The 18,813-nt window shown below is 34.8% G+C and overlaps 2 protein-coding genes across 7 annotated transcripts in view; both read right to left on the bottom strand.

Moving 5' to 3' along the window:
* Window positions 1-106: 106 nt before the first annotated feature.
* On the bottom strand, window positions 107-1,065 carry LOC120424904 (uncharacterized). Of its 2 annotated transcripts, none has more exons than XM_039589195.2 (4): window positions 904-1,064; window positions 511-836; window positions 363-444; window positions 107-264 (listed from the first exon to the last, which is right to left on the bottom strand). In XM_039589195.2, the coding sequence occupies exons 1-4, from the start codon at window positions 968-970 to the stop codon at window positions 164-166; spliced, it is 576 nt and encodes a 191-aa protein (XP_039445129.1). In that variant the 5' UTR covers window positions 971-1,064; the 3' UTR covers window positions 107-163. The 2 variants fall into 2 exon arrangements, with proteins under 2 accessions (XP_039445129.1, XP_039445130.1); XM_039589196.2 differs by having other exon boundaries at window positions 196-264; window positions 340-444; window positions 904-1,065.
* A 7,594-nt stretch (window positions 1,066-8,659) lies between these two features.
* Window positions 8,660-18,813, bottom strand: part of LOC120424891 (sodium/potassium/calcium exchanger Nckx30C) — a 214,792-nt gene continuing 204,638 nt past the window's right edge. For all 5 annotated transcript variants that reach the window (XM_052707207.1, XM_052707208.1, XM_052707209.1 and 2 more), the window contains 3 exons: window positions 18,150-18,407; window positions 17,954-18,090; window positions 8,660-17,810 (listed from right to left, as the gene is read on the bottom strand). In XM_052707207.1, coding sequence (XP_052563167.1) covers window positions 17,570-17,810; window positions 17,954-18,090; window positions 18,150-18,407 — 636 coding nt within the window. In that variant the 3' untranslated portion in view covers window positions 8,660-17,569. The remainder of the gene's footprint in view (window positions 17,811-17,953; window positions 18,091-18,149; window positions 18,408-18,813) is intronic.

Genomic DNA, 18,813 nt, shown 5'->3' with positions numbered 1-18,813 from the left:
TTTCGAAGAACGAGGAATAATACGATTGGTAAATCCTTAAAATGCGCCACATTTTTTTGCTTTATTCCACAATCGCGGGAATGAATGGCAAATAAAAACTCTCCAAATTAAACTTACCGACTAAGCTACCTAACACACGATACGACGAAAATCCTCGTTGAATCTACTGAAACGAGTTGCTTTTCAAAAAGTACGTCCCATCCGAGCTCTGGTAGAGCACGTCCGCGGTCGCGACGGTGGCGGAAGAGTTGGACGGTTGCACCGCTGTAGAAAGAATGAAATGATTGTTAAATGTTTTTTGATAATTTTTTGTAAGGTATGTGGCAAGGATGATCAAACATTTTTTGTCAATCACGACTCACAGCTAAAGTCCTGATTGATAACTTCGTACTGCTCCTGGTGCTCCGGCGTTTGTTCCGGGCTTGATCGTTCCGCTTTTATGCTCTGAAATGGGTGGCAAGATTAGTCACACTTTAACAAAAGAATCCGTTTCGCAGCTTAATCACCCACCTCTCGGTACTTCGTTAAATACTCCTTCAGCGGATCGACGTAATTGTCAAAGCCCAGCGTGTACATGGCACACAGAATGTCCTCCCCGTTGATGGTCTTGCGCTTCTCCAAATGGCACCGCTCGCTGGCCTCGGACGTGATGAACGAAATAAACTCCGACACGCACTCCTGAACGCACTCGCGCGCATCTTTTGCGATCTTCCCGTTCGCCGGAATGCCCTTCTTCATGATTTTGGTAATGTTGGCGATCGGCAGGAAGCGGTCCTGCTCGCGCAGTGGCAAACCCGGCTTCAGCACCTGGTCCGCGCCGGAATCGTCGGAGGCATCTGCCGTAGGGAGAAAAAGCGGATTGTAGTGTGAAGCTCGAAACTCAAACGACAATGAACCACTTACCTAGCTCGTCCTGGCCGTAGTACGTGCTGTTGTCCATTACGGACGGGGTTCCCCCACTGTGTGCCATTGGCAGGACAATCCGAACGAAGAAAATCGAAAATTTGATTCGCCGAAACTTGCTTCGCGAAAGGACGCAACAAAAATCAAAACAAACTTTATTTTGACAGTTTGAAGGTTGTGCACGGTTATGGACACTTGCACTTGTTCAGCTAATAATTATTTTAGGGTGTACTTTACACGTTACTGCAAAAGGGCATTACTTTTTGCGAAAACGGAACACAGTAAATGTTGCACACTGAAACACCGATGGTTTAATCCAGTGTTTCTCTACCTTTTGCGATCCATTCACCCCTTTGCGGATTTTCAGAAACTGCATCCCCATCCATTAATTTTTAATTTTTTGCTTAGGCCGATGCAAATATTTAAAAAAGTTTTTGGTCCCTCGGCCCTGGCCGAGGTCAAGGGGGGGGGGGGGGGGGGCAAAAAAAATAAAAAAATATAAAAATTTAAATAACAAGCCATAATCTTCACATTTCAATGAAAAAAGTGTTTTAAAATGCATTTTACACTAGTTCAGTTGTTTTGCAATCATAAGTTTTCAAAAAATCTAAGATCTGACAAAAACATAAATTGTATCGAAAAAAAAGATTTTGCATCGAAAATTTTCAAAAAATCTTAAGATTTTTTAATAAACCCAAACATGCTAAAAATGATTTTAAACGCAGGAGAATGTATTTTAATTTGATTTCAGCTGGTTGCACTTGAATTTTCATTGAAATTTTGAAGTTTATTGTAAAAATATTTTTTTTGCCCCCTGATTTTTTGGGCCAATTTTGAAGGGGGGGGGGGGTGACAAAAACTTTTAAAAATATTTGTACCAGCCTTATTTTTTTTTCAATTCTTAAATAATATTGGATGAATCTTTTATTCATTTTAAAATTTGTTCAAGTTAGGGCATCTCCAGCGCTGGGTGCAAATTAAATTTGCACCCGGCTCAAGAATACCGAGATCAAATTTGCCACCTTGAAAAAACTCCGTCATCCCCACCGCTAGGGTAGCAAATTTGCCACCGAAACAAGCCCACCGCGGGGGGCAAATATGGGTTTTTATCATTTTTTGCTCTCGTTTACCTTGAAAATAAATAATTATGTGTTGATTCATGCCTAGAAATGCTAAAAGTTTATTAAACTTTTGAATCCTATGGAAAATTTCAAAGAATTTTATTTTTCGCAAAATGTCGAAAGTTAAACAATTTGCTACCCGATTTGATTCCCACCAAATTTGCTCTCGAGTTTGCCCCCGAGTCTTCCACCGCGTGTAGCAAAGCAGGTATCAAATTTGATCTCAAGTTCATCTGTAGAAAAAAAAATATGTGTCGGTACCTGCCGGGGGCAAAGTTTTAAATGCGTGTGTCGAAGATTTTTGTATGTCTGCTCTTGTGTATGATTCAAAAATTTAAAAATTAAAAAATTAAAAAAAAAATGAAAATTCAAAAAGTCAAAAATTCGAAAATTTTAAAATTCAAAAATACAAAAATTCAAAAATGTGTTTTTTATATTTTTATTTTTTCAATTTCTGTTTATTTTTTTTCAATTTTTTTCAATCTTTTTAGTTTTTTTTTATTTTATTTTTAAATTTAAAAATTCAAAAAATTAAAATTAAAAAAATCAAACAGTCAAAAATTCGAAAATTTTAAAATTCAAAAATGTTTTAAAATAGCTTATATTTTTTCAAACATTAGAAAATTCAAAAATGCAAAAATTCGAAAATTTAAAAATACCAAAATCCAAAAATAAGAAAAATCAAAAATGCGATTAAATAGCTTAATTGTTGTTGTTTTTTTTTAATTTAAACTGGGTGCAGAATAGTGGTTCGCAAAGTGGCTTCAATTTAGAATTGTCAAAGTGGAACCAATTTACTGTTTGCAAAATGATACCAAGAAGTGGCAAGTATTGTAATCGATCTATAATTTATTTTGTCAGGATTAAAAAAAATGAGTCGAGCTTTTGAGGTATTCGAAGTCAACAAATCTTAAGAAGAGGGATGAAATCGAGATTTGGCATTTGGCACCTGCCAAATAATATAGAATAATCTTACTCCGATACTATCACGGCACTTCAAAGATACATAATCCTCCCTTGCCCTGATACAAAGTGTAAACTTACAGAATATCGTTACCAATAAATTACAATTACAATTACAAAATCAAATAACAATCTCGGAACTTCCATTCGGTTGTTCTTCTGATTCACAAAATTCCACTCACTTCTGACGCAATCTTTCGTCACGTGGAAAATAAAAAAGGCCTCTTTTTTCCGCCCATCGCTGAGTTTACGAACAAAAAGATCGCGAACCACTTAATTTTTCAGCGACAGAACCAAAATGTTTCAAAACAAGTCACTTCAGCAGCAAAAAATATATCACGCTTGAGCTTGAACAAAGCCTTCTACTTTGTTTATGTCTACACTGAAAGAAAGGCCCATAGTAATATTACATGTTTTACACATGAATCTGCCCCATACCACTTTGCATGTGAAAGTCATGTGTAAATCACATAGAAAATTATCATCGCGCTGCATGCTCAAACCAAGTGAAAATCACGTTAGCTTCATGTGTCGTTTCACGTGACTTTCATAAGATATGCTTATGAAAATTAAATGGATTTCACTTTAAAATCAAATGTTTTTCAATTGCTTTTCAAGTGAAGATTTCTGGTAACCTTTTCTTTTTCTTTTTTATATTCATGTTTTGAAAGAAAAATGCATTTCGTGCATTCATAAGTTTTCCATTTATTTTTTAAATATTTATAACACTTTTAGTCTTCTTCGAGAATACACATACACATCACTTTTTCATTCACACTTCACACAAGAAATGCTCTCCGTATGAGCAGCAAGCCGTGCTCCTGTGCCACACACCGGGACTCTCGCGGGTCTCCTTGGACATTTCCGGATCCTCGTTGACCATCATAAACATGCCTCGATGGGGGTGAGTCATCATCCACAAAAAAATGTTGTGCAGATACTTAAAAAATTTTGAGGCAGCGGCGGCGAGAAGTAGACGATAATTCCCTGGAAATATGATTTAAGAAATGGTTAGGCATAAGTTTTTGTCCAAAGAACTATTTAGAAAATACTTACCATAGTTTTAGAAATATTCCTGCCACAATTGTCGCGAAAAAAAACCCTCTTTTCTGGCGAATAATCCAATTTTAACGCGAGAGCTCTGACTCAGATTTAATGTGAGTGGCCATCTTGACTTAGACTTTTTTTTTCTTTTCGAACTTCAATATCAAAACATTCGATAGTAACGTGAAATTCACTTGGAACCTAAAGGAAAAGTCAATTGGGGTGAATCGAAGTGCAATTCACGTGAATCTAGGATGAAAATCCCATGAAAAAAGAATGGATCAAGATGGATGTAGCTGACGCAGTTTTCACGTGCATTTGTAATGAAAGTCATGTCTAAGTCAAAGGAAAAGCATGTTAATTCATTGTGTTAGTTTTTGGACTAGCTCACGTGAAAAAACATGTGAACTTGCTATGTTGGTTTTTTTCAGTGTACAGCTGTAGTGTAGTTGTAGTAGTGAGGAGCAGTTAGGCGCATTCGAAAATCACGTTACGGATTATGTATTTTCAGCACCCGGTATTTAAATAGCTATTTTTTTTATTTTTTCAATTCCTGTTTATTTTTTTTTCAATTTTTTTTTCAATCTTTTCAGTTTTTTTTATTTTTTTTTAATTTTCCAATTTTTTTAATATTTTTCTATTTTTTTGAAATTTTTAATTTTTTTGAATTTCCTTCAATTTGTTATTTTTTTTAATTTTGAAATTTTTGAATTTTTCTTGAATTCAAAAAAAAATATGTGTTTTAAATTTTTATTTTTTTTTAATTTTTACCTTTTTTTTTGGTTTTTGTTTTTAAATTTTTTAAAATTGTTTTAATTTTTTTTAATTTTTTATTTTTTTTTTAAATTTTTGATTTTTTTTATTTTTTTAAATTTTATTTGATTTTTTTTTTAATTTTTGATTTTTTTTTATTTTTTTAAATTTTATTTAAATTTTTTATTTAAATTTTTTTGAATTTTTTTTTTAATTTTGTAATTTTTTATTTTTTGAGTTTTTTTATTTTTTTTTTATTTTTTAAAAGTTTTTTTTTTAATTTTGTTATTTTTTTAAATTTTTATAGTTTTTTAACTGTCTTTGATTTTTTTTAAAATTTTGTCATTTTTTAAATTTTTTTATACATAAAAAAATATTTTTTTCCGTGCATGATTCAGTTTTCCGTGCATCATTCCATTTGCTGCAGTAGCAAACCAGCAGAATAGCGGGTAGCAAAGTGAAATCCCGAAGAACTGAGAGCAAATTTGCTACCGCGACAGGTACCGCGGTTGGGTTGACGTCGGGTGCAAATTTGATTTGCTTCGATGTTTGCTACCCGCGCTGGAGATGCACTTAAAAAGCATATATGCATATATGTGTACACTGAAAGAAAGTCACATAGCAATATTACATGTTTCACACGTGAATTTGCCCCATACGACATGATTATCACATGAAATATTTATGAGAAAGAAATGGACCGCACACACCGCACATTAAAATCAAATGAATTTCTTTTCATTTTCAAGAGAAGATTTTTTGAAGCATATTTTTTGTCTATTCTATATTTGTGATTGTAAAATAAATATACGTTTAATATCTTTTCGATTTTTGCCTTTATTCATGTAACATGAAAAACGCTTAACTCCCAAGCTCGAGAAAAAGGGGGAATTTGTATGTAAATTCCCCCCTTTTCTCAAGCTTGGGAGTTTAGGCGCTAATTAGAAACTTCACTTTTTCGAGAACGATTCACACTTAAGGTGGTAGATGATGTCCTTCACTTTTGGGGCAATGACTGTCAATGATGGTTCTGAATTCAGGATCCAGAAATAGTAAAATGAAATGAAAAAATAATCACTATATGTAAACTGCTTCTGTTTGTTTAAACGCAAAATCGGCGTTGATTATATTCAACAAAAATTTTGTTGATTCAAAACCTCGTACAGGCTGATTCTACAAAACATTTTTCTGCGTGGGATGATTCCTTCCAGAGCCTTAAAAAAAAAAGATGCACATTCTGGACGATCAGCGAAAATTGACTTCTATGCCACACACCAGATCTCTCACACTCTCACACACCGGAACAAGCCTGGACGGGGGTCTTGGAAAGTTCTCTTCCATGGGAATGCCTAGGTTTCGCCGGAATTTATCCTACCCGTGATTACCTGTGGAAATATTAGAAATTTTCTGCTATATAAGAATTAAAGATTGCAAAGAACTCTTTAGAAAATATTTACCATATTATTAAAAATACTCCAGCAATATTTTATACATTAAATTCCGGGAAGAAATGGAAATTAGGAGCACGAGCTCTAGCTCGGACTTTATGCAAGATGGCAAATCTTGCTTTAAGCATTTGAACCCAACATGACTTCCACTTGGAAACTAAAGGACAAGTCGATTGGGGCAAATCGATATGAAATTCATTTGATTCTCACGTTACTTACGCTTCAAAACCAAAGGACAAGCCGATTGGGGTAAGTCAAAATGAAATTCATTTGGATCTTACGTGAACACCGTGACAAAAATAAGGGAATAATTTTTTGCCAATGATCAGCTGGAACTGAGTGATTTTCACATTTATTTGAAATGAAAAGCATGTGAGAGTCAAAGGAAAAGCACGTGAAGTTATCGTGTTTGTTTTCGGACTAGCTCACGTGAAAAAAAAATTGATTTTGCTATGTTGGGTTTTTTCAGTGTAGTATGCACCAGCCCAGTCAAATCAATCCAATTTCTGAAACGGAATCTAATCAGAATCGTATACAAATTCCGTTTCAAACGCAACAACCGGTTCCATGTTCGAACCGGTTGTTGCGTTTGAACTCTCACACTTCATTTCAAATGAATGTAAAAATCACTCAGTTCCAGCTGATCATTGGCAAAAAATCATTCACTTATTTTTGTCACGGTGTTTTCGTGAGATTCAAATGAATTTCATTTTGATTTGCCCCAATCGACTTGTCCTTTGGTTTCCAAGTGGAAGTCACGTTGGTTTCAAATGCAATCTATGACGAAATTTAATCTTAAATCAAGATTTGCCATCTTGCATAAAGTCCGAGCTAGAGCTCGCGCTCCTAATTTCAATTTCTTCTCGAAAAAATGGATTTTAATGTATAAAATATTGCTAAATTATTTTCAATAATGTGGTAAGTATTTTCTAATGAATTAAATGAAAGGGCGAGAAAATTCCCAAACTAAACAAAGCAAATACTCATCACTCATAAATTTTACCAAACTCTACCAATTTTTAAAGGTCATCCTTCGGATCGTATGAATGAAACGCCTTTTGTTTTCCTTGTTTAGAATCAGTTTATTCATATTCTATATATGCTTTGTAATGAGAATGATATATAGGTATATATATAAAATCAAATCTATATATGTATAATAGTTAACAAAAAAGTTTTTTCCTTATTTTTTAATCCTTTTATTATTTTTTTTATTTCCTTTCAGTTTTTATTAAAAATGAGACAGCAAACGCAACATACTACGCAAGACAATCTCATTTGTCAACAATCAATATCTTTTAGTATATAACTCTGTTTTTTTTTCTTCATTTTTTGTTGTCTTTTTCCTTGTTAATGCCTATCTTAAAAATTTATACATACATTCGAATTTATGCTAATAGTTCATGTTGTGTCTGTAATGGTTTATTTGCATCTCTTGCCCTTAAAATTATAAATACAAACGCGCTTACTGAATATGATGCTCACCTTAAATGATAACTAGAAAAAAGGTCTGGAAATCAAAATAAAAACAACATTTTTGTATTGTTTTTTTTTTGGTTTTAATCCTCCGGCGTTGTATGCTTTGTATCGATTTTTTTTCTCCAATTTAGACGTAAGAAAAGAAAATCAAATTGATGCCTCTAGCTGCTATTTTCTTCTTTTCTTCTTGTGTGTGCTTGTGTCTTTATGTAGGTGTTTTTCGTTTACTGCAGATTTAACTGTTATCGTTTTCTTTTAAACTTCTACAATTTATGTAAAGTTGATTTAATAACTATTTTCCTTGTTATCAATTATATTACTTATTGCTTTGTTTTAAAAATGTAAGTGAGCGTTTGCAGGTGGAAATTTGTTTCGTTAGTCGCCAATTTTCAGTAAGTGATTTCCAATAGTACCTTGTATGTGTAGGTGTGTGTTTGTGAGTGTGTTTTTTTTATTTACGCTTGTTAAGATTACGTTTGATTAAGGAGAAAGCAAACGAAGCTAATTTGTTAACTGCATCGGTGTGTATGTGTTTTTTTTTTGTTTGTGTATTTTATTTTGTTTAACAATTTACTAATTTTCTTTTTTGTTTGTGGATGTGTTTTTGTTTGCTGCAACAATTCATTTCACACGTGAAGTTTAAAACTGAAAATAGATGTTTAGGGAGCGTTCTTTTATTACGTAACGCAGTAGGGGGGGAGGGGGGGTCGGAGGCCGTGTCACGCTCCATACAAATTTTTTAAAATTTGTATGGAAATTTTGTTACGAGAGGGGGGGAGGGGGTCCAAAAGTCCGATTTTTCGCGTTACGTAATAAAAGAACGCTCCCTTACCTTCCAATCGCTCACTTGACGGATGTTTTTTTCTGTTTACTTTTGTTTTAACTTGGATGCTTTTTGCTTACTTGCGCACGAGGGTTGTTACGAAAAACTTCACTACATTCAACAGGTTTTGTTTGTGTGTGTTTGTGTGTATGAGATCCCTCCATGCTTGAGTGGGAGTTTTTTTTTTCTGCCGATGTTTTGTTTTACTCAATTAGTTGGTTGTGTATGCTGCTTTTTATTTGTTTTACTAATTTAACGCTGCAACGCCTGGATGTTATACCCATTATTTGATTATAACAACTATAAGATACGCTCTTTTTGTTCGTTTTCGTTTGTTTGTGTTTGTTGTTTGGAAAAAGCCATCACTTTCAAACTCGCTCAAGTACCTACATTTTATGTTGCTGTTGTATTTGTTCACGCATGCTGCTTCGCTCATGTTGTCAAGTGTAAGCGTTCCTTATAAATTTACCACTACGTTAATGCTTCATTCTTTTTTTGTTGTTGTTGTTGAATTAGTTTTAAAACTTTACATGCGTCTATGTGATTTGTGTTTTGGTTTTCACATTGCAGCTTATTTAACTAATATTTTGCAGTAATATTTCCTGGTAAATTTATAAACAAATTCATATCCCTTTATCTACATACCAGTTTCTTACTTTTTTAATAGTTTTTTTTTTGCAATGATTTTCTTCAATCCATTTGGTATGAATGACTTATACTGTTTGTGTTTACTTGTTTACTTGAATTATTCGTCATAAACTGGAAGTCTAAAAGCGTTTGTTTTTCTGTTTCAGTTATTTTAATTTAATTTTTATCCACTATAAATAACAATATATTTGGTTTTGCTTATATTCCCCATAAAAATTATTTTTCGCTTTCATATAATTGTGTTTGCAACATATCCACTCTTTTCAGTTTTTTTGTTTCCATTTTCAATATATAAATAAAAAACGTGTATAACAATTAACGTTTAATACATGTTTTGTGGTTAAAATTGTGTCTTTGTTTTCCTTTGTATGAACTTAAAAAACCCTTGTTTATTACGCAGCTATATTCTTTTAACACCAGACAAACAATTGTTGTGAAAATCGCGGTTGTTATGAACTTGTATGCATTTGACAACGACGAAAAACAGTGTTTGATTGTGTTTGTGTAAGAATACGCGCAACATTTTAACACGTCAATGTTGGTGATGTGTGCTATCGTGTGGGTGACAAAATAGCTGAAGGTGGTTGTATGTATTCATCGGTATCGGCAGATCATTTTTTGTTCTTGATTTTTTCGTTAGAAATATGGCTGAACGAGTCGTTTTCTACGAAATTTCGGAAACACTGTTTTTTTTTGTAATAAATTAAATGCGTGTTTGCACCACCCGCAAATGACGTAGCTTTGTTCGGCGTTCACACATCTTTAGACTCCCTCAAATGTCACGTCATTTGTGGGTGGCACCTTACGGAATAGATTCACACGAGAAGATAAGCCCCAAGTAAAAAGTTGTTTATTACGAGGTTTATTATGCAGCAAGACTATCTAACGAAAAAAAAAAAATACTCGCCATCTAAAATCTGTTTCGCACAAGTTATCAGATCAACATTTGCTTAAACTTAGCCTGACATCGAGTCAAAAGAAGCTTAAAAAATACACTGGGTGTTTATAGAAGTGACAGCAGTTTGCTTTCCAAACAACACGATGCCATAATCATAATCATTTTCAGGTAAATTCAATCGACTAGAAAGTTTTTTTAGGGTCTAAAAGCTCCATGTAAATTGTAACATTTAAAAGAACCATTTCTGGTCACTTTTTTTGTTATTGTGCTATTGAAAAAATTATCCACAAGTTGACATTTAGCGATGTGCAACCCGAAAGTTTTCCTGGAACAGGCTGTCAAACAAGATACTTTCTGTCAACAAACGCTGCGATCCAAATTTTGTTTTTTATGATAAAACTAAATTTTAAACTAATTTTTAGGACCCATGCGACTCTCTTGTTTTAAGCTTGCTGGGATCCTTATCTACATAGGACAAGAGTGTACACAAGCTTCAAATTGTCAATAAAAGTGATTTGGCGATTTTCTTGACATAAATAACTGACTAGATCAAATTGGGTCAAACAGAAAAATAATGCATATTTGGATCAACAAAACATTTTGTTGATTTGTAAAACAAGATTTTTGATGAATCAACGCTTAACGTAAAAAGCAAGTTTTTCGTAACCCAAAAATTTGACAAAATTTGATTCAACTCAGAATTTTGTCAATTTTATTCAATAAAATGTTTTGTTGAATTAAACCTCGTTAAAGCTGATCGTACAAAATATTTTCTGTTTTGGAAGAATCATTTCAATTCATTTAAGAGTTTTCGAAAAATTTCAATTTGAAATAAAGAATTAGTGGAGCTTCCATGAGCGTTAAGCAGGTTTTGGACTATGATAAACAAACAACTAAACCCGCAATTTTTGACAGTTTTGCAGAATTTGTTGTTATTGTCACAGTCTAATACCTCATTTAGAGCATAAAATGAAGCTTTATTTCAAAAAGATGAAATTTTCACTTCATATAACTTGAATTTCATTAATTTGCAACATGTATCCATGAAATCGCACAACAACTTCATGTAGTGCAATCAAAACTTGTTTAACCAACTTGAATGAATTTATGCAAAAAAAAAATCTAAAAAATCTTGAATCAAAGTCAATCATTATAACATGAGTTGTTAAGACTGGCTGGGATTAATCGATAAATTATGTTTTCCAAATAGGTGGACCATACATTTTGTATTTTGTTTAAACCTGTTTCAAAGTTTTGATTCAAAATCTCGAAAATAATAGTGTTTCTTTGAAATCACATGAAAAAGTTGTTAAACATATTTGTTGCTTGTTTCAGAAATGAAAGCATTAAACAAATGTATTTCTTTTTGTGAATAATTAAACTTTTTCAATAAGTAAATTAATCCACCCCTTCCGTGTGATTCTACCGATTAATCACATTAAATCTTTCACAAGTTGTTTGATGTTTCGTCGCTGTTTTGTCTGGTATTTTTTGTTTTTGTTTTTTACTACGTCTGCAGGTAAGCTTTACTAGTTTTTTTTGTTTGCTTTTGCATTGATGGTTACATGTTTTTTTTGTTTTCTTTCACTTCTAGAACTTTAACAACGCTCGATCATTTCTTGTTTTTCTTTTTGTTTTTCTGTCTGGTATGCTTTGTGCTACTACGTTTCTTCGTTTGTTTTGTTTTGCTTTGTTGGTTCACCTTTCTACGAGTGGATGTTTGTGAATGTAACTCTTTTTTTATCTCTTTCTATAATGTGTGATTTTCTTATGGCTGTTTTGTTTTTGTTTATCTGTCACGGTACTCCTGGATTTCGTTCAGCTGTTAACGCTCTTTGTTCGATTCATGATTTATTTATTATTAATATCAAAGTGTTGTTTGTTGTTATATGTTTCGTTATCTTTTTTTTTGGGTTGTATTTTGAAAAATACTTAAACAGTAGTAGAAACGCTGCAACGACAAATGCTGTCGGCAACAGATGTAAAAAGATCAGTTTTTACTGGAAAAAATGCGTTTAAAATCAAGGTAGATTTTCACTAGAGTTGACTAGAAGGAATCGTTAGGAAAGAGAAGATACTTTTACAAGAAGTTGAGAACACTCATAAAGATTGTAGAGTGTTTACTTTGCATTTTCGAATCGAATTTGTTTTCTGTCTATTTCTCTCAAGTTGGTATTAGCTCTCGTAGTTTTGTTTTTGTAGTATTTTCCTGCTCGATCTACCTCGAAAACGTTCTCATTGGACGGGAGAAAATGGCTTTCTCGTTTTCTTCGAATGACTTGCTCGCACGTACGCTCTCAAAGTCTGCTCGCACTTTTTAATATGTTTGCAATATTTTCTCAGCTGTATGAGTTGTCTTGTTTGTTTGTTTGGTTTAAACGTGTACACTATTTACAAACAGTTCCCTCCGCTACACTTAAGCAGTGATGTATGATTCATTTGTATTTTTTGCTTTTTTCGTCTGAATTTTACGAATACCATCGATTACAGTTTTTTTTACCTTTTTTTGTTTGCGTTTTTCATGTTGTGAATTTTCTGCTTGCTTCTCTCACGACAAACGAAGTCGACAAATAGAGAACTAAATGCTTTACCTTTTTTCTTCAATTATTTTTTTTTACAGGCTGGTTAGTTGCGTGGTTTTTGTTTTTGGCTAAGTCACACCTAATATGGTCGAGAAAAAACGACGAATAAAAAACGAATAAGATATGTACTTTTGTTTTGTTTTTTTTTCTTCTTCGAATTAGGGGAAATAGGTTCAACAATTGACACACTCGTAAAAACTATGAAAAGTTTGTATTTTTGTTTTGTTTTATTTCGTTTGCCATAGCTCAAATATAGCTATAGTTTTTTAAGGGTTCGCGCTTGACCGATCCGGCAAAGCTTCGTTCGCCGGGGTTCTTCTTTAATTAGCAGTGTTCTTTTGTCGTTTTCATGTCATTTTCTCGCAACGCTTTGTTGTGTGTAAGTCATTCCTTCAGCTATGATTTATACTTATGTTTCTTTTAATATTTATCCTCTACTTGTGTGTTTTTTCACCACGTTGGTTGTCAATAAAAAATAAAAATAAGAAAAACCTTCAAAAATTTGTTAACATTTCATTTTATTATCATTGATTTTTTTTCCTCTTTATATATTCATTTAGTGTTATTTCTTCTTTGTCGGTAAATTCCACAAATGTTTTCTGTGTGTGTTTGTGTGGGAATGTTTGAGAAAGTTTGAGAGTGTGGTGGTTGATTCTGAGTGTGATTTCTTATGGAAGCTGAGCGCAGAATCTGCTGCTGGTATTTAGGCTGTAGTTTTATGCAACATTTATGGTTTTGGTGAGAGATGTTTGAATCTGATCCAGGTAAGAGTGAGTTGTGAGATTTACTAAGAAATTGTTGAGGTGAGGGATATTTTTTTTTTGCTAAGACTGTTCCTGATTGAATCAAAATAACTAAGTGTTCTGATTTTCGTTTGAATTAGCATTTATCACTTTCTCAGTGCTGACATTCAAATCAAAGTCATCATGATTGGTTCGGCCTACTTTGCTTGTTGGAGGCACTCACACAAGATCAACTGACCCAACAAAATCCAAATATCAATATGAACTATCAATCGGTGAAAAATAATTACTTTACCAAAAATCGATAGTTCATCATTCCTAGTCAATTCAATCGAAATTCTAAAACGGAATTCAATTCGAAACGATTACGAACACCGTTTCAAACGCAGTAACTGGTTTTGTGTACGTACCGGTTGTTGCAATTGAAACGGAATTCGTTTACGATTCGAATTGAATTCTGTTTCGGAATTCTTATTGAGTTGACTGGGTTTTTCGGCAAAATCGAACCTACACTGTAACTGAAAATCGCACTTTGCTGAGTTCGTTTTCGCACTTTTTCATACGATTTTTTTCAGTTCGCCTGCGATTACACAAAAAAGTGTAATCGTAGTTGAACTGAAAAAATCGTATGGAAAAGTGCGAAAACGAACTCAGCAAAGTGCGATTTTCAGTTACAGTGTACTTAGAAACGAGTAAATTCAAGTAAAATAAGCGAAATTCACCAAAAACTGACAGATGCCCCCATTTACTCATTTTAGAGTAGGTGTGGTTTTGACGATAATTGAATGATTTTGAACGTACACGGCACGAATGATTTTCAAATGCCGTCCCTTCCAAGTCAACTCAATCGGAATTCGTAAACGATTCGAATTGAATTCCGTTTCAGAGTTCCGATTTAGTTGACTGGGTTGCAGAGCGCCCCCGAATTCGTATAAATGCAATTGAACTGACTGGATGGCAACAACAAGACAGACAGTTTTACTCCATAGAGTTATCTAAGCCCGAGCTCACGCACACTAGCACCCCATTTGTTTTGCTGGCGGGTACAAAATTTAACCTCAATCTTTTTCGTGTACGTACACGCAATACATGCGCACGTAGATAACTCTATTGGTTGATGCACGAAGTGATTTGTTTACCTTTTTTTCGGCACCCTCCGCAAACGTTAAACCATACAAAATTGTTGCCGGATCATGGCTTTCTACCTACTCGCGATTGAGTGTGTAGTAGTGCGGTTGTCAAAATCGTTATCTCTGACTCTCTCACTCCACTGACACTGACATTGTTTATGTTTTGGTTTTCCTGGCACGGTCCATTGTTCGTTTGTTATTGTTTTGGTTTTAGTGGCTTGGAGTCATGCACTCACACTAATGCAAAGGAAGATCGCGAGTACCTATGATATACAGCCTTGTTGCCGGATCCCTTCCGGGAGAGATCCGGTATTGATTTGACGTTTGCTGAGGGTGCCGAAAACCCAGTTAACTCAATCCGAATTCTGAAATGGAATCTGATAAGAATCGTATACAAATTCCGTTTCAAACGCAACAACCGGTTCCGTGTTCGAACCGGTTGTTGCGTTTGAAACGGAATTTGTATACGATTCTAATTAGATTCCGTTTCAGTATTCGGATTGATTTGACTGGGAAGTTGGGTTTTGTTCTGCTATCAAAAGACAATGTTGTTCTTTTAACATCTCTCCGGTCGGAAAATAATCTGGTAAATTTGAGTGTCAACAGGACCTTGCACGTTTAAGGTTGGATTCTGTTTTAATCCTGTTGATCGAAAATCGAGTATCAAACAGAACAAATTCTAAGAGACTTTTGTTTATAATAACCCAGTCAGCCCAAACGGAATTCTGAAACGGAATTCAATTCGAATCGTTTACGTAATCCATTTCAAACGCAACAACCGATTCCGCGTACGAACCGGTTGTTGCGTTTGAAACGGAATACGTAAACGATTCGAATTGAATCCCGTATCAGAATTCCAATTGAGTTGCCTGAGAATAATTTTTATTAACAACAGTTTCACAAAATGCGTAATGTGTAAAAACTAGTTTTTTTTTTATTAAAAATAATATTTTAAAGAGATTCCAACCTAAATCAAGCAAGGTCTTGTCGCTTAATAGAGCTTTATGACGTTTCGCGTACACACACTAGCGCACCATTTGATTTTGCTGGCCGGACAAAATTTAACCTCAATCTTTTTCGTGTACGAACACGCAATACATGCGCACGTAGATAACTCTATTGGAACCATGTTTTGACAGTTCGATTGGAACCTGGAGGGTAACATTTCATCTTCCAAATTGTTAACATAACCGCATTAGTCGGCCCCCTAAACAAACGTCAAATTTGTACAAATTTGCAGCCGGATCTGTCCGAAAGAGATCTGGGATTGAACCGGCAATTGTTTACTGATTTGACATTTGCTGGAAGGGTCGAAAAAATGTCAACAAATTACTTCGTGCGTTGAGTAATAGGCTCTCTTGTCTTTTGGATTCAAAAGCGGTTACGCAGATAATTAGAAATGAGCTCAAGAAATGTCTTTGAAGACAGCAGAAATCCAATGTTTTGACATGTATCGGAACTACTGGTTTAGCAAATTCAAGATCTTTTGTTGTCTCAAACCATGACATGAATTAGACCAAACCAAAGAAATAAACTTGATTTATAGTTAAATGTTTCAAATCAAGTTCCCGTAAATTAAATTACGCTCATTGTGGACCATTTCGTTTGTGGGAGTTGATATAAGTGTGTGCGTGTGTTTTTGAATACTTCTGCCTTCGAATGCAATAAAGAACAGAACATTCGTTTTTCAGCATACGTGTTTTTTTCATTCTTTTGCACTTAACCTGCCTACAATGCCCGCTGTGAGTGTGGCATTGTTTTCGTGTGTGAGAAATAGAAAGCTTGACGCGGGTATGATCGCAGATAGAAGGGGAAGGGGTGGAAAGGACAGTGTTGAAGGTTGAAGGAAAATTTTCTATTATTTCTTTGTTTTTATTTTACAAAAGTGTGTGTTGTTTGCTCGATTTGTATGTGTGTTTGTGATGTGTGATTCTGTGAAGAAGATAGCACTGTGTAAATTTGCCTTACGTGGAGTATAGAGAAGAGGTGTGATTATATGAACTAGAGAAAGTTTCCACCGGGTTTGGAATGGAAAATGCATTTTAAATGTGTGTGTGTGTGTGTTCTCCCCTGCTTCAAAGTCTAGTGTGAGGGTGGTGTTTGTGTGCTTGTGTGCATACTAACGAGAGTGTGAGTGGGGACTAGCTCCTGATGATTAATGGCACTATAAGGATTTCGAGTGTTTGGTGTAACTACATGTGGGAAGAGAGAGAGAAAAAGCTGATAGTGCTCGAATGGCTTGATGTTTCAAATTTCCTAAGGTGTTTTTTTTTCTTCGTTAAGTTCGAGTAATAGATGTTTGCTCTTGAAAATTGTTTCTTAAATTTAGTTTTGGTTGTTTAAGTCTAGATCCTTATAGAATTTGTTCTTTTAGAAGAAAGAGATGTATGCTTAAATACAGTTTTACTGGTTTAATTAGTTGATTTTCTTGTATTAACTAGATGTATTTTAGTTAGGTAAGATTTTGTTCGAATATAGGTTTGGGTTGAATATAATTTAAAATGTATAATAATAGATTCGATACTATAGTTGCATGAAGAACAGGAGATAAAAATCTAAAACAAGTGTTTTCAATAGAAGATTCTTGTTGTTTCATTTTGTTTATTATGTTTCTTGTTTAGGTTTAGCATTTTCCCTCCTTGCGTTTGGAACAACTCGCTTCGCTGTGCACTTCAACTTTTCGCTACTGCAAACTTTCGCTTACCTACTCCTCGCAAATCGCTTACCAAACTATTGTTGTTTTGTTTTGCATGTTGTCATTCTTCTACATAACTATACATATTTTTATATTTAACTTAGTTTCAGTTGCAGCTTCCTGTCCACTAGATAAAATGTTACCTAGCTTTGAAGTGGGTTTGGTAAATTTTTCTTACATGGTTTACTTTTTTCGTTTTTTTCTTGTTTTCACACCTTCCTTCTTCTTCTGGTTGGTTCGCTAAACGTTACTACTAAAGTAGATGATTCTTACCATTCTGCTGCTCAGCTTAGTCAACCACTAGCGCTCTCTATTAGCGTATTGTGTAAGCGTACTTATTTAAACCGGACACACTAACACATCGTATTCAAACATGAGTGAAACGGCAACGAATACAAAATATAACAAAAACATGGTAAACCCTAGGCCCTTGTTCATGCGCCAACGGAAGCAGGCTATCGACAAGATGACAAACACCAACATCAAGAACAGGATCGTGATCGAGCACACCATGCCAACGGAGTTGACCTCCACCGGTTGGCCGTAGATGATGCCGTACAGGAGCCACGGGATCGGCAGGCTGTGCGAAAAAAAAATGTTGGTTAGCTACACTCAACAGAATTTAGAAGAAGCACCATGCGTCTCCTTCAAACCATTCCAGCCACGATCAAATTAATGGAGACGCATGGCGTTTCCAAAGTCATCCAAGTAGCCCTAACTTACCCGACCGTGACGTCGAAAATGTTGCTTCCGACCGAACTCGACACCGCCATGTCGCCAAAGCCCTTCCGCGCCACGATCACGGACGTGATCAGGTCGGGAATTGAGGTACCAGCTGCTAAAAACGTCAGTCCCATCACCTGCAAAGAGGGTCGGGTTGAAAAAGGGTGGGACTGCAACAATATCTCGTAGAACCTACCTCCGGTGGTATCTTCGCCGTGTCGCCAGCAACGTTCGCCCACCACACCATAAGATACGAGTATGCGGCTATCCACGCAATCGAACCGATGAACGTGACCGGGTAAAACCTCTTACCCCTTGGTGTTCTAGTGTCGGGAAGTGTTAAGTACAGGGGAAATAAAATTGGAGCAACTAATAGGTAGGTTATTCGTTTCCTAGTTGTCTTTGGCCAAGACATGCTTAATGCCTCTGGTGGTTCTTCTTCTAATTCGTTACCCTGCGGGAGAAAAGTCGACATTGTTATAACTTTACAGCAAACAACAACAAAATGAACACTAACGTATCGATTTGCTGGGATATTGATTTGCTCTGTTTATTCATCTTCATTTGCACGGTAATGATGTAAACTTATTATATATGTAGTCCCACAGTGCTTCAACAAATTCTGATTTGTTTGTTATTCAGTGGAACTTAGAACAACTAGGTATTTAGAATTGATTTTTTTTTGCATTTTGTATTTTTTTTCAAAACACACATTTACTATCACCTCACGTGGTTTTACCCGAATTGTAATGCGTTATTTTACCGCTAGATTTCATGAGTAAATAACGTCATGATTCGAATTCCCGGACGCTTCGAAACCCGGACACTTCATCTTGTTTTATCAATTATTTGGATATAAG

The sequence above is a fragment of the Culex pipiens genome, chromosome 2 (genome assembly GCF_016801865.2).
Source record: "Culex pipiens pallens isolate TS chromosome 2, TS_CPP_V2, whole genome shotgun sequence".
Lineage (NCBI taxonomy): Eukaryota > Metazoa > Arthropoda > Insecta > Diptera > Culicidae > Culex > Culex pipiens.
The sequence above is the reverse complement of the archived record's forward strand: the minus strand, read 5'-3'. Positions and strand labels throughout refer to the sequence as shown.